Source organism: Anarhichas minor, unplaced genomic scaffold, assembly GCF_050575085.1.
Source record: "Anarhichas minor isolate MPS153535 unplaced genomic scaffold, ASM5057508v1 ptg000069l, whole genome shotgun sequence".
Classification (NCBI taxonomy): domain Eukaryota; kingdom Metazoa; phylum Chordata; class Actinopteri; order Perciformes; family Anarhichadidae; genus Anarhichas; species Anarhichas minor.
Window position 1 is genome coordinate 223,337 of NW_027466515.1, and position 22,898 is coordinate 246,234.

General features: G+C 43.9%; 1 protein-coding gene across 1 annotated transcript in view; it reads right to left on the minus strand.

Annotated features, from left to right (window-relative positions):
• Positions 1-22,642, minus strand: part of arfgef3 (ARFGEF family member 3) — a 35,171-nt gene extending 12,529 nt beyond the window's left edge. Inside the window, exons 1-25 of the mRNA XM_076078984.1 lie at positions 22,558-22,642; positions 20,278-20,329; positions 17,318-17,399; positions 16,825-16,959; positions 16,319-16,387; positions 12,973-13,123; positions 11,655-11,739; positions 11,249-11,353; positions 10,895-11,013; positions 9,989-10,203; positions 9,578-9,690; positions 9,078-9,210; positions 8,619-8,920; positions 8,316-8,495; positions 7,682-8,034; positions 6,661-6,827; positions 6,360-6,522; positions 5,962-6,069; positions 5,011-5,226; positions 3,478-3,588; positions 2,807-2,957; positions 2,086-2,397; positions 1,333-1,466; positions 627-772; positions 100-279 (exon numbers count right to left, since the gene is read on the minus strand). Of these exons, the coding sequence (XP_075935099.1) occupies positions 100-279; positions 627-772; positions 1,333-1,466; positions 2,086-2,397; positions 2,807-2,957; positions 3,478-3,588; positions 5,011-5,226; positions 5,962-6,069; positions 6,360-6,522; positions 6,661-6,827; positions 7,682-8,034; positions 8,316-8,495; positions 8,619-8,920; positions 9,078-9,210; positions 9,578-9,690; positions 9,989-10,203; positions 10,895-11,013; positions 11,249-11,353; positions 11,655-11,739; positions 12,973-13,123; positions 16,319-16,387; positions 16,825-16,959; positions 17,318-17,399; positions 20,278-20,329; positions 22,558-22,642 (3,867 nt within the window). The remainder of the gene's footprint in view (positions 1-99; positions 280-626; positions 773-1,332; positions 1,467-2,085; positions 2,398-2,806; positions 2,958-3,477; positions 3,589-5,010; positions 5,227-5,961; positions 6,070-6,359; positions 6,523-6,660; positions 6,828-7,681; positions 8,035-8,315; positions 8,496-8,618; positions 8,921-9,077; positions 9,211-9,577; positions 9,691-9,988; positions 10,204-10,894; positions 11,014-11,248; positions 11,354-11,654; positions 11,740-12,972; positions 13,124-16,318; positions 16,388-16,824; positions 16,960-17,317; positions 17,400-20,277; positions 20,330-22,557) is intronic.
• Positions 22,643-22,898: the final 256 nt, after the last annotated feature.

Consider the following 22,898-nt stretch of genomic DNA (forward strand, 5'->3'; position numbering starts at 1 on the left):
CAGGGAGACGAACCGAGAGACGCATTTGTTAACTGTGTGGCAAAATAAAGGTGCTACACGCGCGGTTTAGTGATGGATGTTAGTATGAGTGGACTCTACCTGGTCCTGGACGTCCTCGTCGCACAGCTCCAGCTGCATGATGTGCTCGAAGGGCCGGAACAGCGCCTCGTTGAAGTGGAAGTGTGGAAGCTCCGCCCAGCTCGTCAGCACCTCCGTCAGAACATCATGGATGAAGGAAACGGCCTTCTGGGACACGTGGCGCTCTTTGTGACATGAAGCCTGGGAGAAGAAAACACTCTTACTGTTTTAGCAGCAAGCTTTAACTATACTCTAAACATTGTATGCAAGTACACAATTGTACCAGCAAAGACTTTGACAAGCGGGAGAAGCTGTTCAACATGAACTAGGTGGTCACAAACACGAAGGCACTGCAATTTAAAACTGTTGGACTTGGTCGTTTCAAAAACATCCTGACCTATTTCATATGAAAGCTTTTGAATGATGGGCAGTCTGCAGGAATAAGACCCCTGATGAACCCTTTTAGATGGCTCTGTGCACGCTGCAGCCTGTCGCAGCAGCGCTCCCTTTGGTTTTTTTTTTTTTTAAAAGAGGCAGAAGTTGCCTACCTCCACCAGATGCGGTGCCACAACGCTCCAGGCCCTCATCATGTGGAGCAGAGGTCGGTTCCTGTTCCTGACGATCCTCAGCATGCCCTCGCCCAGACGGAAGAGATGGAGAGCACTGCGCCGGTCCAGCGTCGACTTGGCCTCTCCTACAGACACACGGAGGAGGCATACAGGCTCTGATCGGGCTTTATTCAGGTCCTTATTAACTCTAATATGAATTTCCCAAATGTGTGGTAATGTAATCCGTTATCCAACGAGGGATTCTGTGTTTGTAAATCTGTAATTAGAAAGAGCATACAGAGCTCTTAAGAATAGAAAACAAATGTAATTAATGAATTTTGGTCACTTTAGCAGAAGTATATGTTGCTACAATATAAGCGCATGACCTCATGTAACCCCTCAACTCTTTCATCATCCTACTACTCTCTTTAATAAACAGAACCATCCTTGTTTGTTTTTTTAACAAACTTATTTTTCTCCCAAACTAATATTGAACTGCTCAACACCTTTACATCATCCATCGCTTGTTGTGTCTTTCACTACCAGAAACAACCACCAGGGTTTGAGAGTCAGATGATCTCAAAATGCTGTGAGGCTGGAAGGTTACCGGTGAAGGATATAGCTATGAGTTAGGGAATGCATATTCACTGAAGCAACAAGGTATGTGTGTGTGTGTGTGTGTGTGTGTGTGTGTGTGTCTGTGTACCTGGCATTGCCAGTGAATAGTCTCCAGTTTCTGTAACAGAGTCGAACAGCTGAGACTGAGACGCTTTCCTGAGCTGCTGCAAGAAGCCGACCAGACCAACCAGGTTCAGCTTAGTAGCTGCTTCTTCAAACAACCTGGAACGCACATAAAAAATGACCCTGAATCATAACAATCATTTTAAATGGTTGTTGTAAAGTGAAGTGAGGTGAAAACACGTTAGATCAGAATAGAGAATATTCACAGTGCAGAGGAACAACGTTTGAAGGCCCTTGAAGCTCACTGACAGCCCTGTGCAGAGGACGATTTACTATGTTTTGGCACCATTTTCAGCTTGTAAATGTGTTCTGTCCATCTGCTGCAAAAGATCAGATGGAACATTTTTTTTGCTCCTAAAAGCAGCCTAGATAACTGGTTACATAAGAGATGATCCTTGAAATAAACACTGTTTATTCCCTGCTTGTGCCAAACTTTAATAAGTGCAGAACTGTTGGCACGCACACTTGTAACACACACGTTTGTACTTTTCATACTCGTGAGACTGAGTTTTTAGTTAATCCTAAAACTCAGTCTCAGGTAGCGCTGTGCTGCTGCTGCCACCTTCTGGTCGTTATAAGGATATTGTTGTTGATAAAATATAGACTTTGATGAGTTTAGATATATAATGGTACTAAAAGAATATATATATATATATGTGATCTTTCATGTATGATTCTATAGATAAATCCACGATGTATTGTGATATCCGTGCCCTACCTGTCGGCCTGTGTTGACAGCGTACACACAGCCTTGGCAGCGCTGGTCCCAGTCATCAGGCTGCCGATCTTCAGGTCCAGACCTCGGCCTCTGCTGCTCTCCCTCAGCAGCTCCTGGATGGACAGGGGCTGGATGACCGGCTGGCTCAGGCCCATCTCCGAGGCCTCCGGGCTGGGCTCGCAGCTCAGCTCCATCCCCAGGTCCACGCCGACCGCCTGCTGGCTCTGCTGGGTGATGGTGGTCAAAGAGGACGGCTGTAAGGTGCCGTCGCTGAAGTGAGTGTGCTCCAATGAACTGATGTATTCAGTCACCCTGAGAGAGAAGGAGAGCCAAAGAGTGAGGGGCAGGAAGAGAATAGAACGAGGTAAAGGAGGTGAAACAGAAAAGTAGAATACAAGAAAGAATTACGTGAATGTAAACATATTGTATTAGCACTGTATCCGTTTTCTAAAGAACTGTGTTTGAAATTAATCAATGGGCTTTTTAAAACATTTAATGTCCCAAATGATATTGCAACTTCCTGAAAATGCAATCCTTCTATTCATGTGGGAAAGTTAAACTAACTTACTAGGTTTTCGATTTTTGGAGCAGGTAATTCTACTTCTTTCAGTTCTCCCAAAAGTGTTTAGAAGTTCTGTTAAATATAATTGGAAATTAGAAAAGTAATAAAGATGTGTGTGTGTGTGTGTGTGTGTGTGTGTGTGTGTGTGTGTGTGTGTACCTGAAGACATGTGGCCAGCAGTCGTGGTTGTGGCTGCCCATCTCCAGTCCAACGTTCAGGATGGCGTCCATACACAACACATGAGCCGTGTGGAGGCGAACTCCCTGAGGACGACCCATCTGCTCCAGACGCTGTTCAACGCGCTGCTTCACTGGACACACACACAAATGCATATCCGGATATATAACGTACAGTACACATATAGCTTTAACTTTATACCACTTTATTAAACTTAAATGTATGCTGCGTTCTAGCTTTCACTAGATGTCACGAAAAATACCTCATTGAACAATTTGTCAATCGAACTCTTCCCGAAGAGAGGTTGTAAAAGAGCGAAAACATATTTTCCATTGAGGAAAAAGTCTTCAGTGTCGTTCTTTGTTCTCTTTTCAATGAAGAAATATTCTCCAGTTCTGATCGATATGATGCTGTTGCAGCATCTACGCAAACCTCTTCAGGAGGTTCACTGTTGTTCAGAATGGACAGTCGCATATCCGTGTATCCATAATCATTCAAGTCTCTTTTTGCCTGAGCTGTAACCTCTTGATAATTTGTGCAAAGCCAATGCTGCCAACTCAAATTCAGTGTTAATTTAGTCTGTGTGTGTGTGTGTGTGTGTGTGTGTGAGCCTGCATGTGTGTATTCATCACAGTGTGAGCTGCTCTCGGTACCTTGTGTTATGGCGTCGCCCGTCTCTCCCACTTCCTTCTCCTCTTTCTCTTCCTGCACACATGAGGCTGCAGCCATCTGGGCCAAAGCTGAGGCACAGTTGGCAGCCACACCTGAAAAACACATATGCACACACACACACACACGCACACACGATAAGACATTTCAGATTGATGCACCGTGCGTCTGGTTTTCTTCACCTTTGTATGTATTTAAATTTTAACTCTCTGTACATAAACTGTACCATCCCTTCCCCCATACTGTCCTCTCTAACAGTTGAGGTTGTACACCATGTGTTCATTCATATTCAGTTAACAGTCTGTATGAAAACTTTAACGTCTCTTTAACTTGTGAAAGTGTTGAATTCGATTCATGTGAAGCAGAATGAAGCTGAAAAACAATCAGCAAAACGTTCCCTGTATGATTACATTTTGAAACAGATGTTGATAATAATGATAATGTTAAAAATAGATGTTGACACCATTAAAAGGGCGTCCTTGTGGTCTGTTGGGGAGGACGGGCTCTTACTGTGCAAGTTTGATCCTGTGATTAATTCCAGACAGATGTGATGTGTCAAAACCCCACTGCTGACATTTGCACTTCATCTGTGTGATCGTTAATGTATTTTACCGTGACTTGATGTGCTGCCAATAGATGTTACTGAATGTTAAATAAAAGCTCTGTACACTTTCACAGGTGCTCGCAATTATTCTGGCTAAGTTGGTTGAATCAGGTTGAAGTTGGGTGGTGCTACACTGAGAATCACATGAGGAAACTAAACACACTAATGACAACAGGGCTCAATCTCATGACAGCACTACACTCGGGCTTGACTCCACCAACATTTGTGCATTTATGGGGAAGGTTTGCTATTTATAGGGCCAAACCAACACGGTGCTGACTTCTTGTTCATCCACTGCTGCTGGGTAATGTAGGAAACATCACACACATTTATGTTGGGTCTTGTCTTTACTCTATTTGACAGTTGCTGCTGATCCTTTCATGGATCTTTTGCAATTACAGGAAGGCAGTATGTGACAGCTCAACAGAAAGGCGTCAAGGTGCTCCTTAGTAATGAGTAATTGATGAAGGATGGGAGGGAAAAGTCAATCAAGCACAATCTGTGCTACACCCACACATGCCAATAAACACCTGTGCGGGTGGACAACGGCTGTGTTGGACCTTTGATACGATCTCAGGCACCAAACTAAACATGAACTCAGATTGATTGGAACATTTCACAGTTCAAAAGGAGCCACATCCGGGCAGGTTGATTCAATTTGGAAGCTTTGAGTGATTGTTGCTGAAAGTAATTGGTGCAACTGAAAGCACATACGTGCCTTTAATTAGATGTAGACTTTTCCAGCTCTTGTGCTGCTGTTGCGTATCTTTTAATTAACATTCAGTAACATCTATTGGCAGCGTATCTGACCTCTCCGTGTATTGAGGGGAAAGAGAACAGAGGATTCCCTGATGAGTGATGCATCTCGTTTTTTCTCATTAATACAGACGCAGGAGACAAATGTGTCACCCACCCAGAGCGCAGCTGAGCGCAGCAGCTTTCCGTAGGCCGTCTAAACTCAGACAGATGGTGTCTCTCTCCCTCTGGCTCTGCTCTTTGACTCCCTCCGCTCCCAGGATGAACGCTAGGCCCTTGGAGCTGCCCGCCATGCGACCCGTCAGCGGCGTGGACAGCACGTCGATCAGGTTCTTCCACACGCCGGTGAGGATGAAGCGCGAGAACACGGCGCCTGAAAAAAAACACACAAATGCTCAACTGAGGAAAGTCAAAGAGGGGGGGAGACAATAAATTAGTGTCATTTTTCCACTTTCATTAAGACTACATCAACAAAGCAGAGCTGTTACTGAGTGTTTACACAGCAAATAGCTTGATTAACTGATGGACACACACACACAAAGAGTATTGTCTCTGTCATCAGCTATGACTCAGCAGCAGGTACCATGGCAATTCTGGCCAATCCTTTGTACTCCAGGGAAACCAGAAGGAGTGCAGGTGGTCTCTCCAGTGCTCCAGATAGGCTTCTTTACATCTCGCCATGATGTGGTTTACTCTGGTTGGTGTTTGGAGAGCAGTGTTGTTGAGAGGCTGGTCTCTCTCTCTCTCTCTCTCAAAAAAAAGGTGGGAGCAGTCGACCATGCAGCACTATTGTGGGAAGCTTCACCTTTCAGCACACAGCCAGCGCAGCATTTTAAACTGATTAATACAGCTTCAGGGGCGAGCGAACCGTATATAATTAGAAGTGTTGAGCTTGGCTGATTTAGCAGCGCTGTGGAAAAGCTCCTCTTCTAAACATTACTCCAGAAATACTACAACCATGAAAAATCTTTCAGATTTCACACTTTTCACAAGACAAACACACTTCTCTTGTAGCAATACGGAACGAATGAATAATTCACTGTGTAAATCTGTGCATAAATTGATCAATTAATCCATACGTCGTATTTCTGGGGTTTTGGCCACTGACCTGCCATCACGGTGTCACTGCCAGCCTTGTCACAGCTGAGTGGTGATTGGTTGGTCGCTCTCCTGATCAGCTGTCCTCCAATCGCACTGCTGCCCAGACCGTCAATATCTGAGGGAGGAGGAGAGGTGAGGAAAGAGGGAAAATCATGAGAAAATAAAAATAAGCGATATTAGAAATATTAGAAACATTGATTAATTATCTTCAAGGTAAAAAGTGACAGAGGCAGAAGTTCAAGAACTTTGCTCGAATATAGTAAGTTGGTGAAAATCTCCCCCAAGGAAAGGAGCGCATTTTTTCATGTCATGATGTTTCCAGGTGTTTGTAGCGCAGACAGAATACAGCCTGCAGTATGTTAGGTTATGTGGAGACTAGCCGGACATACAAATGTGTATGTGTACCTGTCAGCACGGTGATGAGCGGCAGCTTGTGGTCCTCCAGTGAGCCCCAGTACCCGGCCTCGCCCAGCAGGTTGCGCTCTGACACCTGATTGTAGAGCTCCTCGATCCAGTTCTGTGAGAGAACCACAAGGACTCCGCTGCTCTGGATCAGACGCACAAACTCCTTCTGCAAAAAAAAAACACACAACACACATCAGAATCTATCCTACTCTGACTTGGTGACAAGTGAGTGGAGTCTGCAAATACGTTTTGTCTCATTTTCCTTTCATTTTAGCAATATAAATGTGGTTTTGCTGCTCACCAGGCTGAGGATGGGTGCGAGCGTTCGCCTCCTGTAGTAGTCGCAGCAGCAGAGTTTGAGATTGAGCAGAAGAACGTAGTACGACACCAGGTAGAGACCGTCTGCGTTCATCAGAGACTGACAGCTCAGGGTGTCCCCCGCCTCGAAACCTGGAGAGTGGATCCCACCTGGAGGGAGGCGGAGGGATTTTGGAATTTTTCAAAACTCCTTTACATTTATGTCACTATTGTATCATAAACAATAACAAAAAACATCAAGTCCACACTAATGCGGGCTGCAACAACTAACTCTGGTGGGACGGTTTGCAGGGATTTGGTTCCTAATATGGCTTCTTCTTGAACATTTGTACATTTCTTGGACAGTTTGAGACATTTCTGCAAAAAAAACATCACTTCTAAAAAGAATTGTGATATATTGTAGATATTTTTCTGAATATACTTAATCGTATAGTTTAATTTCATTCATAGGCACAAAGCGTTTTATTAAAACTGCTCTGAAGTGATGAACTGAATATAGAGGCGCTACATTCAGACTACGTTTAAGATTGCAATTTCTTAAAATCCTTGTGAACATACAATCAAATAGTTTGAGATTGAAACTTATTTTAGTTTCACCTGGTTAAAGATTACCTGCAATAAGATATTCACATTTTATTTGATTGTTCACTTTACCTGCACTATATATTACTGAATAGCCCAGAGTGTCCCCACAGTATTTAAAGATTTATTCTACAACATCTCTTGTTCAAACAGCGAGTGTCTCATTCTGGGACTTAAAACAGCAGAGACTTCCCCGTGGCCAGAGCTGAATAATAAAGGAGGAGACTGCTGCACGGATTGCTCGACCTTCGGCAAATATCCCGTGTTTGTTTAGCTTACACACACAAGCACACTCACACACGTACAATCACAGAGTTTATCCACCTCCCAGGTTTCAAACACGACAACAAACCAAGTCACACCAACACATTTTTAAAACCAGCTCCAACCCTCTCCCTCCTTTCTGATTCTGATTCTCTCACCAGCCTGCAGTCCGGAGCAGAAGGAGGAGGAGAAGTTCTGCAGCGACAGGTCCACCTCCGTGGCGGTGGCCAATCCCAGCAGCCGGGGCAGCAGCGCCGCAAGGGACTGGACGAACAGCCTGGCGCTCTGCTGGTCGGCCTCCTGGTTGCGGAGCAGTTTGAGGGACAGGGCGGCGGAGCGCAGGGAGCGGTGGCCCGGGCAGTCGCGAGGCGTCTGCTGCTCCTCGTCCGCCAGCGAGACGTTGTCGGAGCCGATGTCCGACACGTCGGAGCGGCCCGAGTCCTTCTCTGCAGCCATGGAGTACTGGTCACACGAGTCGAACTCTGTCCGCGACAAGTCCTGCTCCTCGATACTGGGGAACCAACAGGTGGATCAATTATGTCACTTTTATATATTGTTGCTGGCCATCTTAAGGCATACTGTAAAAATGTTTGATTGATTTCAGGCAGTGAGTGGTTTGAGTTGGTCTTGAGAGAGACAATCTGTCACAATGTCACATAATTCATTTATCTATTTAAAGTAACATATCATTCTGTGGCTAAGCAGTTGTAACAAAAGCATAGAACATCAAAGGCTTCTCAAATACAGTAACAATTGTACGTTCACTTCAGTCTTTGCACTTTACACACTGACCTGAAGTTGCTCTCGCTGTATCGTGACCCTCCTCCGTGGTGCGGTCTGGTCCTGGACTCCACAGACAGGAAGTTGGTGATGTCGGGGTAGACGAGGCCGTGACTTCGCTGCACCACATCTGGAGGAACCACAGCTCCTCTTTCTCCCCCACCAACGTCTCCACCACCACCACCACTTACTCTTTCTTTTTCTCCTCTTCCCTCGACCTCCACTGCGCGTCCTCCCTGCTCCTGTTTGCTCCCCTGGTTTGCCTCGATGCTCGGCTCACGTTTGCTTCCCTCCTGCTCGCCGCAGGATGAGGACGAGGGGAGGCGTGCGTCCTCCCCACACTCCTCAGGAGTAGTGCCCGGACCCACGCCAAGCTCCCCCGCCTCCAGATCCACAGTGGTTTGGCCTGTTTCCGTGGTGATGCTGATGCTGATGTCGAGCTCGGTGGGCCCGGTGGTGGCCACGTTGGCGGTAGAAGAGCTGGGGTCCCATGGAGCCTGCTCAGAGGACAGGATGTGTCTCTGCCACCTGAAATCGGCCTCGTTGATCTCCATGGACTCGCGTGTCGACTCCATCCCTTCTTTCAGATCCTCCAGTCGTCTGAGGAGAAGTCGAGCCTGAGAAACATCTGCTACGTTACATTTTTTGTACTTAAAACCACGGATTCTTAAGACGATTTCTGCAAAATCAACTTCATCTGTTTACTCTAAGTGGAGTGCAGAATCACTGGAGTACTCCGTTTAATGTTTGTGGCGTCCTGTCACAGTAGCGTACCTGCTCAGAGTGAATGCCGCGGCCGTGCGACAGCTCGTCCAGCGCCCCGAGGAGAGCGCAGGCACAGGAGACCGACGAGTAACACGCCTCGATGCCTCCCTTCATGCAGGCCTCGGTCATCCCGTCCATCACTCTGAAGAAGGAAGCAGAAACGCACATCATATCTTAGCCGCTTTGCTGGCTTTCAGTACGTTGTACTTTGGTTAATTATCTAATTACTTTGTGAAACATTGTGACTGTCAGATTACCAGTGCCAAATGAATTATACAGCTTCTTATCTAAGGAACATCGTCAATGAAAAACATCAAGATCAGAACAACTGAAATATAGTGAATAAAATGCATTATTTAAGCATTTTTGTGAAAAGTAACACTGTGTAGCTTTAAGAGCAACGTTACGACCAGATGCTATTCAACTTCATAAAGTAAATTCTGCTAATAATTGTTTTTTTTAACTTTCCAACAACTCAAATAAAGAACAAGGAGAGAGGAGTTACTAACAGTTTAAGCAGGTCCAGGTGGGACTTCCTCTTTGAGAAGGAACGCTTCCTGGTTTCAGGCTCAACCACACACGGACCGGCGAGGTCGTACAGCCTCTGGGGACTGCCCAGGATCTAACACGCACGCACACACGCACACACACACACACACACACACACACACACACACACACACACACACACACACACACACACACACACACACACACACACACACACACACACACACACACACACACACACACACACACACACACACACACACACACACACACACACACACAAATAGATTGCAGCGTAATACTTACTTATACTTTAGTGGAAGGAAATAAATGGCTGACTGAAGGTGGAAAATCAATCTGAAAGTTATAATGGCACAAAGGTGAGCAATAACGTCTCCTCCTCCTCCCACCTCCTTCATGATGCGGATGGCCTCGGTGCGGTGCTGAGGAGGCGGGTACAGCAGGATCCTGTGGTACAGCGACTGCAGCACCGGCTTCATCGACTCCACGCAGCTCACCAGACGCACAAGCTCTGCGGCGATGTAGCACACGGTCCGCACTACCGGCGCAATCCTGGCGGGGGCGCTGGAGGAACAGCCGGACCCTCTGCCTTGATCGGATACCCCTCCACCAAAGGAGTCCAACTCCTGGCTGATTCCTGGAGGTGAAAACAAGAAGGGACATGAAGATGAAGCACTAAAAGTATATCACATTTACAAGCCGAGAGACGTCTGTAGGCCTGAACCAGAATAACCTAAAAACATCATCACCTCACCGTAATGTCTAGTAAAAAGGTTTCCTGCTGAAGGAAGGGGACACCATCAAGCTGACTGCTGGCAGGAGATAATACATAATTATATATGGTCTTAATTTCCAAGCTCTCCAAGGTAAAAACAACCGCTTCCTCTTTATTTTGTTCAAAATGGACACAGACCGTTTAATTATTTAATCTCTAATTAAGTAAATGAGCTTGTTCCAAAGCAGTTACAACAATGTCGACGTCAGGCTTTGTAACTGCTTGTCTTTACAACCTTTGACTCGGCTCTAAGAGGATAACAGGCCGGCCAATCAGCACAGACACTATATAACATGGGATGTGTGGAAACAGTGTCTTTAGTTGAAGCACAAGCTTCTGCAAGAGACAAATGAAACTGCGACACTTTTAAGTCAGTTAGCTTTGTGAACATCACACAAACTTTTATAGCTGTGGAAATGTTTCTCTTTCGATGTGTCTGGGCTACGGACTCAAACTAGCCCTCGTATTTTTGTACATGCAACAATTGTGCTGACCACCCACGGTGGTTGGATCCAGTTACCTAGACTGTGTCTATCTGAGAGACGGTCTGACGCGCCCGAGTAGCCATGGTGGGAAGCGATTGTTTTGTCGTTGACAGGATTTCCCATGATCGCCACGAGGGACGGACACAGCTGCTTCCTGGGTGAAAGAAAATTATAGATTTTTAGGATAATGAATACATTAGAGTGCAGTGACCTAAAATAAGGTGAGTTGAGGAATTGAAAAAAAAAAAAAACACAACATTTACAAAAACTATCATTAACTGGAAAAAAGGTTTCCAAAAAATATCACATAAAGCATCTCCTAAACATTTAAATGAGATCACTGACACCATTCCACAAACACGGGATTATAGAAGAGTTGCATGTCTTACCATACGAGGTCGGTGAACCCTCTGGACAGGTGCATTGTGGGAGGGCAGCTGCTGAGCATGGAGAGGATGCACTCCAGGTAGAGGAGCTGCAGGAGCTGGTTCTCACTTTCGGATGGAAAGACACAACAACAGTCAGTGATTCAGAGGAACATATTACACATTAGACTGTATTTTTAAAAGAGGCTGACATCAGCATCTCGCCCAAAACTAACCAGCACTATTAATGACATGCGAGCGGGTCAGTCAGAGGAGAGTGTCAATCAACACAGTCTGTTGACACACCTTTTCAGCTAAAGCTTTTGTTTCTTTGAATGTTTCATCTGGCACATAGAAAATCAATTACCACCTAAATAGTACGACAAGAGAAAGAATAGTACGCCAAGTAATAGTAAAGCTGCAGGGTTACCTGTCCACTGACTCCAGCTTTTCACAGAAAACAGTCAGAACCGTCACCACATCTTCACACAGAGCCTGGCTGGTGGGAGAAATGTCTGCAAACACACACATACAATAACAAGTGAATTCATGACACCTACTTTATTGAATATGTTCACGAAGTGATAAAAATGATATTCGCCTGTCTCTCACTTCCTCTCTGTCCTCCTCGTTTCTTTGTAATAAATAAGATGAATCAACTGTGATGTCGTTAGTCTCTGTGTTTGCGTGTGTGTGTGGCTGTATAGTATCACAGAGAACCCCCGACACTCTCACTGTGGAGGAGTTTCTTACTACCTGCAGACGGGGGATAACAGTAGCTTTATAACGGCTATAAAACAGTTTGTTCTGAACACTAAAGAAGACGATAAGTCCCACAGCCACTAGGTGCTCCATAAAGCTTTAATGCTCATGGAGTCCTGAGGGTGCCATGTTAGAACTTTGTTGGCCTCAGCTTTACACAAGCTTCCTGGGAGAGTGTCCGTTAAGTAACATCGTGGAGTAATGTCTACCTGAGAAGAGTGAAGTCACTCTCGCTCTGTGTCTGTTTGAATCAGAGCTTCTCTGTGCTTTGTTTACATAGCCGGGCCGGCTGTGGATGCATGCTATTGGGTGTGAGCGTGCCCCACTGACGAGCTTCACAGCCGCCGCTCTGCACCGTGCTCATTTGGCAGTAACAGCTCGACAAGCTGTCAAGATCGACAGAGAGGTGATGGCAGCTCTGGAGCTGATGACGAGAGCTGCAGAGGTGAAGGATAGAGCTGGTAATGATGTAGCCTACCTCTTCTATGCAGTGGCGGTGCAGTCACCTCGTCTCCATCTGCACCCTGTGGAGGAGCACACGACAGGGGGCGTGTTTACTGGGAGTGGGTCTTTTTGGGCTTCAGTGTCAACACAGATGTAGTGTGAAAGAGTGTTGTCAAGCGAAGTGTTATTGTCTGCAGGCTCGGTGGGTAGTTTGAGTCTCGTACTCGTCTATTCACAGTATACAGTATGTGTTTCTGATTGACTTACATGTGTCTGTGTGTAATAGGTATGTATATGTGTGTTTGTGAACACAAGATTAAATTTCTGTTGATTGGCTCTCCAACTTCTCAACTTTTATTTTCAGAACTTTTTCTGTTTTTCTAAGCAGACAAAACTAAAGTTTTTGTTTTTTTTAACACTGCAAGGTCTCTGCACTTAGTTTTATTTCTCTTGCAGCATTTGATATGGTGTAATAGTAATGATAGTATTTTTATAGCATTATATTCAGTTGTCAATGTCTACATGTGTGTGTCTGTGTCTACTGTATTGTGTGTGTGTTTTGTATGAGGGTGTGACCTCTTGTCTGTGTCTCAGCTGCAGCGTCAGGTCTCCCAGTATCTGGCTCAGAGTGGCTCGGACCGCCGTGTTGATGCTGCGCTGGTGACAGCTGGACACGTAGGTCTGGATACACACCTAAACACACACACACACAATTATTTCAGTCAGCGTGTGATCTTTCTAATGTCTGAGTCACAAAAGCAGATCAGGTCCTGACGCACAAGTCCCCAGGAAAGCAGACATTACCAGACTAATGAAAGGGAGGGGGGGGGGGGGGGTATTGTCAGGGTTACAAACATCTTCCAGCCAGATTAGAAGGTCACAGAGTAAACACTGCGGAAGGTAAGACGGCAGTTAGTGAGCAGCTGTGCAACACAACGCTTCCTGTGATACGACACGAGCTTTTCAGAGGCTTTTATCAAATGTGCCTTTCAGTATCACAAGAGTGTCGTATGTTTTAAGCACACAAGGCCCCAGGAGTGCCAGTGCCTCACTCTTTACATTCAGGCAGTGAATACACAAACACACACACACAAAGGCAAGGCACATTTTTGTATACAGCACATTTCATAGCCAGAGGCAACCCAAAGTTCTTTACAGATTACACAAGAAACGCACGAAAGAAACAAAAGCACACAGAATAAAAACAATGAAACTAAATAGACACATGAGATTTAAAAAGAAAATTCATTAAAAGCAATTGTAAACAGGTGGGTCATTAGCTTGGAATTGAAAGTTGTCAGCATTATATTAGGTCTTAGCTCTTTACACCAAAGACACACACACACACACACACACACACACTCTCTCTTGTCACACATCACAAATCCTTAAACAGGTAAACCGGAGAAGGGTTTTAGGGAAGAGATAGAGAGCATGTCAGCAATGGAATGTGATTTATTTCACTAATTACAAAAAGGTCTGTTAAATGGTGTGAGGAGGACCTGAGAGTTTACCGTCTCCCAGACTCATGTCGAGCTCCAAGCAGAGACCATATCTGATCATTATATTCAGATGTTAAGTCTTGGCAGCCTCTGGGATGTTTTCCACCTCCACCACCTGGGCCTCATCAGTGGAGGATCAATAGATCCTGCATCATTAAGCCTTCCAGACCCAGCATGTGTGTGAGGTGATTAAGAGAGTATAGGGAGCGGCCTCCTGCTGCCTCCCAAAATTAAAACGTCCTCTAGCTCCGGCAGTTTTACTTCTTGCGAGCAATCAATGTTACTGTTTTTTATAACTGCAGTCAAATGTAAGTATGAACGTGGTCCAAGCAAACGGCAACACATATATTTACAACATTTTCAAAAGATAATTAGGTATTTTACAGCGACATCTGTGCATGTATTACTCTCTATATAGAGGTTAGTCTGACACAATGGTGTATTTATCAGGTAGTACATGTGTCAAATGTAAACTTAACAGCAGCTGATCGAGGAAAAGGAACACCTGCAGCTGTAACACTCGTTGCCTGCAAGCGGCACAAGTGATAAAATGACTGCAGCCATTCCTTCCTTTGCCTGCAGGTGGCGATAACACCATGTCATGCCTTTCCTGTCCTCTAGGTGGTGCAGGCTGCCAGCTGTAGACAATGACACAACTGCTACTGCTGACAGAAAATCAGCTGCTTGCTAAAACGTGAACGTGAGTTTCATGACATGGCACAAAAAAGTGGCACAATGCCGTTAAACTCAATTGTAGGTGACGGGAATGATCTGCAAATTACCTTTCATGCAGGGCTGTAAATTAAAGGCTTTTAAAAGTTAGTGTTGCGCCGTCATGTACTGTAATTGACATCATGGTATTCGAGGTAAAGTATTAACCTCCAGCTCCCGGTGGTTGAAACTGGATAAATCCCTCAGCGCTGCCAATCCCCGGATTAAGAACCTGTGCTGAGCCTCACTGTTTGTATGGGATGGTACTGATAATAGAGTGGTGCTGACAACCTCTCAAGCCTCTCTGAGTTATGATGACCCACACAAACAGAAACACACACACACACACACACCAGATGGCCGTCCCTGGCAGCACAGAGCCTATTAACTCAACATGTTGACCAGGTTTTTATGACCCGTTAATGGACGTCAGACATACAGTACAGGAGCTTCTGCTGATTGAAGTGATGTTAAAGGAAAACACACTACAGATAACACTCATTTAGGCTTAAGTTTGGAGATAACAGGGGTGGCTGGTTGTTGTCAGTTCATTAGATTGCTGCTCAGGTGGAGCACCTGCAGGAGCCGGGGGCCCTTTATGGTTTCATTTGTTGACTGTTACAATGTGCTTTTTGAAGAATTATGCACACCCTTATCAAAAGACAAGCTTTTGAGTGTCACATACTCACCCCACATGGTCTTTAAAGGTGGCTGTGGAAAGTGTGTAGCTTGCCCCTTTGCATAGGCAGCTGTAATCAGCTTGAATTCCATTGTGATCCAGTTTATTACAATGTGGCAAATACCTCCCTTCATCTCAAACCACTCTCGTGTTCTTGTTATTATATTTCTAAAAAAGTAGCACATCTTCATGCCTGTGTGTGTGTGTGTGTGTGTGTGTGTGTGTGTGTGTGTGTGTGTGTGTGTGCAGGACCACTCATCTCAACTGTCTGAATAATGGATGAGATTACAGCACGAGACAAGGCCTTCGGGTGTGTAGGGACGGAGCATAGCTTCACCTTTAAAAATAGATCGAGCTCATGTACCGCTTGCTTTTCAAACAGTTCACTGTCTTTCAAAAAAAAAAAAAAGCAATGCTGTCTGTCATTAGTACGGTCTGGGAACAGTCCAATCAATACTGTGACCATGAAAGAATCTATGCCTCGATTTTGCTTTGTTGTTAAGAACTCCACAGAGAAGAAACAGCGAACAAAAGTGAATGGAACTGCATTTATAGAGCACTTTTCCAGTCTTAGCTGCAACTCAAAGCCTCTTGCGAGCACAGCTTTCCCCCCTTTTCAGCTTAAAACACAGCTTGAGGGTTCACTAGTAAACATCTGTGAAACTATTCTCTGCATTTAGTCCTAGTTAAGTCCATCTAGTCCATTTAATTATTCATGTCTAACACCAGGTACATAAAGTAAATCACTTTTTGGGACACAAACAATCCCTTTAATGAGGTAAACCAACAGAAACCTAAACGGATCAACCCTCTGCTATTTATTAGACGCATTTTAAAATACAGCTGTCTCCAACATTCCCAACAGCAGCTGAACAAGTAAACTAAAATATTAATTTCTGCACATCGCTGATTAGTTTTGCAAAAGCAAACAGAAAGTCCCTTTTTTGTTGCTACGTGTATAATCTCACATATCTGATGAGGGTCACGCTGTCCTACCTCAGCTATCCGGAGGATGGAGTCTCCATTGATGTCAAAGTTTGATGAGTAGGTGATACACAGCAGGACCTGCACACAGGAGACAGATACACAGTTATATATTACTTTCTAAAGGAGAGTGAAGTCAGTAATGAATGTTTCTATCATTCTTTAACATTATGGGGTGGATAGATTTAACAGCTCAGGAGAAAAAGGACTTGAACTGATGTAAACTAATTACAATCATAAGTGCTGTGACAAAGTTAGTCCATTTAAGTTGAACACAAAATATGCAAAGCAACATGAGTTGATAACAGAGCTGTGACAGGAAACCATCAAAGTAAAAGCTGCTGCAAATGTTTTTCATGCAGAGTGATTCAGCTGCCAAGTCTCCTGCAGATTGAGTGGGCACAGTGCAATATAAAGATAAACACTTAAAAAATACACATCAGTTCACTCTATGTATAGAATATATATTCAGGACCTAACATCAGGATTCGGTGCATCCGCACATCGCCAGGTTTTACCTTCATCACTTCCACCTGCAGGTCTTCATGGAGGGATGGAGTGACTCTGATAGCCTCCAACATCTGGCTGAGCAGCTGCTTCTCCAGGACCTCCACGCCGACCCCGCCCACAAACCTGTCCTCACACAGGAGCTTCTGATTGGACGACGGCAGAGGGAAGAGAGTTTTAATGAAGCAGCTGCTTCCCTCGTGGTGTCCACATAATAAATATTTTAAACTTTAATTTCTGTTGTGGAAAAAGTTCCAGAAAAAAATCTTAGGTTTGCTTGCTTGGTCATACTAGACCAAGTAAGGCTGCAGCGTGTATCGAGTTGAACAAAGATGCATTTTATTGCTTTTCAATTGTAAAAAGGTAGATTGTAACATTTATTTTTTTTAATTTAAGTTTAAGTTGTTGCAAACCACAGATTCAATCCAGAACCAGATAAATACAATGAAGGACATGGATCAAAATAAAAAGGATAAATAATCTTTCTGCTGTATGTTGAGGTACCTGCATCCCAGTAAGCGCCGCCTGTCCCAGTTTGGTGTTTTTGGACTCCAGAGCCATCTGTAGAGGCAGCAGGCAGCGCTCTCTGAAGCACACAAGCAGAAACACCAACAGGTTACAACAACTCTGTCCCCATTATGGCTTTCAGTTGTTTGGCAATAGTTTTAGTTGTCTGCAATCACACCCAAACTTTTGTCGTGGGAACCAGTGTGATGCCAACATCTGGAGTTGGCCTTCAAAAATATGTCATCCCTGCAGCGCTGTATTGGGTTGTATAACATATATATATATTGAGTTCAAATAAATGACGAACAAAAAAAAATCAACGTGTTGCCTTTAATGCTGCTTAAAAAGTTAATGTTATATTGTATTCCTTATATATTTTTCCTTGTGCATTCTTTGTAATTTTCTTTTAATTGTAGACGGTCACTGATGTTATGAGGAAGCTACAGGTTCAGTACAAACCAGCCTTTGTTTAGAAAGTACTAGAATAATATTATTTGTGAAATTGCAACATAAATAACTAAAATAAATCTGAATATTTTCATTCATTTAAAAATAAAATGTCTTAGTAACCATATTCGTTTTGTTTCACACAGTGTAGAACAGAGTCAGTTACATAACAAAGCAACTGTGTTTGATTCTTTATCCCTCTCCATTCCTTCTATCTTTCTTTGTCTCGTTTTCTGCTGCACACTCTCTCTCTCTATCTCGCTCCGTCTATCTCGCTCTCATTATTTGTAGTTGGTTGAGTCACGGTGCTCTGCCGCTGATAGCAGCCCACACTGGGCTTCATCTCGGAGTTCTCAGGCGGCTCCGAGTTGTCACAACTACACCGGTTCAAATGGGCTGCAAGGAGCCACAGTCCCCAACAGTCTTAATGGGATCAGACGCTTTCTTTATGAGCACGTAGAACGCCACAAAGAAACGCACAATTACAGCATCCGGCCTCAAAATACACAAAGAAGTCTGAATGAAGAAAGAAATATTAATCTGGATGAGAATTTCAAAGTCAACCCAATTATTTTGGATGATTTACACAATAGAAGAAACACAAAAACATTCCTTGTCAAAGTATTTTCTCATAATTTCAGTATTCTGTAAATAAAGCACGTCTCGTGGCCACTATCCTTCAGAGGGAACCGTCGTCTCATCCTGCTTCCTGTCAGTCAGTGTGTAACAGTAAGTGTCCTCTTTGTTCGAACGTCTGAGCTTTGAATTCTCTTCTGTAGAGACAGAGGAGCTCACTGGACGAGGACCATCGCACTGCATCACAAATACATTATCATCAATATTTAATCCAATAATCCCTAATAAAACAACAGAGGTTATTGAATGAATAATTCACAGTGCTTCGAGCTGCATCCAGAATTTATGGCACCTTCATTACAACGGCGCTCCATTCACTTTATACATTTAAAGCCAACCATTCTACCTAAAACATGTGGGAAAAGAGATTGAGCTTCAATGCTGCATATACAAGATTTTTTCCATGAAAAGTTGCAAGAAATATTCCAGCTGTCTGCATTTCTAAATGCCCAGTTTGATTTAATGACCCACTTATATTTTCATTAGTGGGTCTTCTGCTGAAATAGTTGATTTCTTGCCATTCAGACACCTTCACATGGTCTCTTAACACCAACTGCACCTTAAAGAAAGCACAACAGAAACTGTACATTCTGCGGCGTCTAAAGTAGTTTGGCACACAAACTGTTATCGCTGCACCATTGAGAGTGTTCTGATAAAACAGTATTACTGTGTGGCTTTACAACCTTACCGCTCAGGACTGCAGACGGCTACAAAAGGACTTTAAAGAAAGCAGTTGGATTAAATCAACTGATCGATTAGTCGACTAAGAGTTTCTTTGCCCAACACAACATTTATACCGCTCGCTGCAAAAAGGAAAGCCCAAAGCATCATTAAGGACACAAGCTCTGTCCTCACTCCTTCCATCTAAAAAAACGTTACCAGAGCATCAAATCACACACCACCAATAACAGCTTCTTTTCTCAAGCAGTCGGGTCGCTGAACAGTTGACAGCGTTTCACAGTGTTGTAATACACACGATGATAAACGTGAACATGATTAGTATTAAAGTGAACTGAACAACATATAATCTAATCTAATAAAAACAAATCCAGCCAGTTTGTACAGTTCAGTTTATTGGTGCACACACACACACACACACACACTTAGATGTGATGACGTCTGGAGACCTTGCACCTCAGTTTGTGGAAGGTGTGAGTGAAAAAAATCCATCCAACAGAAATAGGTGAAAAATCAGATGATAAAAATAGAACTGGCAGTGCGGCAACGTAGTTTTACTGTTAATTGTGTCTTCGATTTATTCGAGGAACTCTGGCACACGATCAACAGCTTCTGTTCTCTTCTTCTCGTATTTTTCTTTTGTGAGGCGCGCTCATCCGCAAGGAGACCCATATATAATTTTACACGGCTGATATACGTCTTCTTGATGCAGGAAACACACATTTAGGTGTGTGGAGAGAAACAACCCCATCTGTTTGAGCCCATCCACTGCCTATATACTATTTTCTCTGGCAATTATACTGCAGTGGTGTTCGACCTGTGTTTAAACACAGTGATGTGTAACACTGATGCATAGACAAACTGCTTAAATTCAATATTTGCATTACCATCCCAGGAATGATTTGATCATTCAAATTCATTCAAATCATACACGGTGTGTAAAATAGAGGAAGGCTTTGAACACTTTGAATTTCAATATTTGGTTACCCGTGTATATCTGCAATAAACACACACTGTAGAGCATGTGTAGCTGGAAGGCAAAGCTAACTTCAAGCATTTCATGGTCTGATGAACCTCCTGGCAACCAATGATCCCACAGCTCATAATAGTTCTTGTTGAGGTTCTGTTGGGCTCAATGTTTTTGACTTCATGCCTCCGAAGCTTTGAGTTGAAGTGAAACTGACTGTTCAACTTACCGGAGCTGCGAAGGGGAAACCTTGCCGGATCCATTCTGAGACTCCAGCGTTTCTGTAAATTAATGGAACAGAGAAAAGAGAACATGGTGATTAATAATTACCTCACAGATATGCTGGATTACATTTTATTAAACCAATAAATTCCCCAGCTGTTACGTGCTGTTTGTTGAGCTCAGGAGAAGCTTTACCCAAAGCTAAATCTGGTTCCCCACACTAAAGCTAATGTCAACAGTATTTGACAACATTAGCTAGCTGGTTAGCATAAAACATTAGCTCAGAGAGGGTATGAGATCAAAGCTCGTTTTCAAATTTAAATACATGTAACAATTCGGCACAGAGGTGTTCACAGAGATGAGGAAAAAACGTATCGTTTATTTTCTTATCTCAATATTTTCAGAGTGACATATTCCTTCATTGTCATGAACACTTCAGTTTACAACTACATGCTGTAAAAAAAAAGATAAATATGAAACAGCTTTATTAAGAATAACGCTGTGCTTCATTAAAATTCATCTCATCACCTCTCGTGTTGCAATTACCTCGAACTGTATCTAAGGAACCTTGAGAAGCGTCACCTTGGCTTCACACAAGGGATACACTGCTGCTGCCATTTCCCTTGTCTAAACTTGAAATATGAGACTTGCTGACATCTCTAAAACACAGCATACATCTCCTGTTAGTCTGCACAGGCTGTCATGTTGCATACTTCAAGGTTTAGTGGACACTAGCCTTGCCCTTAAACTGTACAAGTATACTATATTATCAGGCACGTGTCCTGTATCTGTGTGTGTGTGTGTGTGTCTAAGGTGGCGTTCACTTTGGATGTTTTCCGTCCTTCGCGTAACTTCAGAGGCAAACATATAAGCTGCCGTTAAGGGCGCGTCATTTCAAACCAGTCTGTAAAACATGAGGAAGTCCATTCACGTCAGTAAGAGGGCCGACATTACTGAAACATGACGCATGGGATAGTGTCGGTTTTCTCACAATGGAGACCTCACTTCTTACACACACACGATGCTTTCGCACATCCATGGTTCCAAGGTCTGCAGACCACTTCATGCCCCATTAGGTTTAAACACACCTTTGCAGTGTGTGTGTGTGTGTGTGTGTGTGTGTGCTTTAACTTTGTGTGCGTGTGTAAGATTAAATGAGTTTGCCTTCATCAGCACAATCTGAGCCCATTCTCTACTGTGTAACAGAGTTTCACCTGCCACCAAAAGGTCAGGTTGGCGAATCGTGCCTTTTAATACTGACGTCAGTGGAAAGCTCGTTTTCCACCTGCTTGAATGGTGTTTTTACTGTCATGTGTTCTGAATGCTGTTTTAGAGGCTTTGTCTGCTTTGCTGAGGAGAGCACTTCTGGGGAAAGCACTGACCTGCGCAGACAGACACTAATGAGACACAGCAAAGAGTCTTCAAATAAAAGTCTGCAAAGCTCTATTTTCTTGAAAAGGATTTTGATGCTTTCCGTGTATGGAAGATATAAGTCACGGTACTTGTGTGAATCATTTAAAACTTGAACAACCCTTTTACGGTAAGAGATGACGAGTGAGTCAGCAAAAACGTCAGCATTGATGATGATTTATTAAGACCCACAGCCTCACGTCTTCTTTGAAAGCACAACCGATGTGAATACTATTGAGTGAGCTGCTCTATGCATGATGTCATCATATGACATCATATTGTCACAGCCGCTTAACATTATGCATAAAGCTCCGAGCAATGCAATTAGAAATCTGTGGTACTCTGTAGTGTCATGTATGTTTATTGTGTATTTAAATAATCTGGGCAGTTTAAAGTTTGTACTGAAAAGTCTGCCAGAATGGTGCATTTAGGTGCATACGGGATAATTGAACCTTCTTTATTGGAAGTTACTGTGACGTTGCACAGATCAGATGATATTTTATGAATTGTCTTTAAAGAACTGAATGAGTTTGAAATTACGGTTTCTTTTCTCAGCTGTGCTTGTTGATCCCAAAGAGCCAGCAGCTAAAACACAACAGCAGGTGCAGCTTTTTTTATTCCTGTTTTGGATAATGGAGCTTCCCCCCTCCCCACATAGACAGTCTTTTCGGTTGACCACCTTTAATTAATTTATAAGAAATATTGATTTCCCTTAAGATGTCGTGGTTTATTTGATATATTTCTATACCACCCTTTAGGCCTGGATTAGTGTAGCGGCTCCATGTTACCTAAAACCCCGCAGATTTCTCCCCCTCTGCCACCCTCCTGCAGCCGGAGAACCGGAGGAGGAGGACGGCGGCCGCTGTTGTGCACTCACCGCGGGCGTAGACGCAGGCATCCCGGATACCTCTGTGCTTGTGGCCGGACGCGTCTTTCTGCAGCTTTCGCAGGATTTCCTCCATGCTGGCTCCGAGGAAACAAGCAGGCGTTTAAATCTCAGACGGGACAGAGAGACTCCGGGGGACCAGGTCGGTCTGTGTTACGTGGGCGGTATTATTTTTTTTAAGGATACAGTGACAGTGACAGCATCCCTGACCCCCCCTGATGAAGGCGATGATTCATTCACCAACGACCAGCCAATGATGTCAGGCCAACCGCCAATCCTCTGGATGTGGAAGAAGGAAGCTTCCCTTTTTGTTGTTGTTGTTGTCGTTGCAT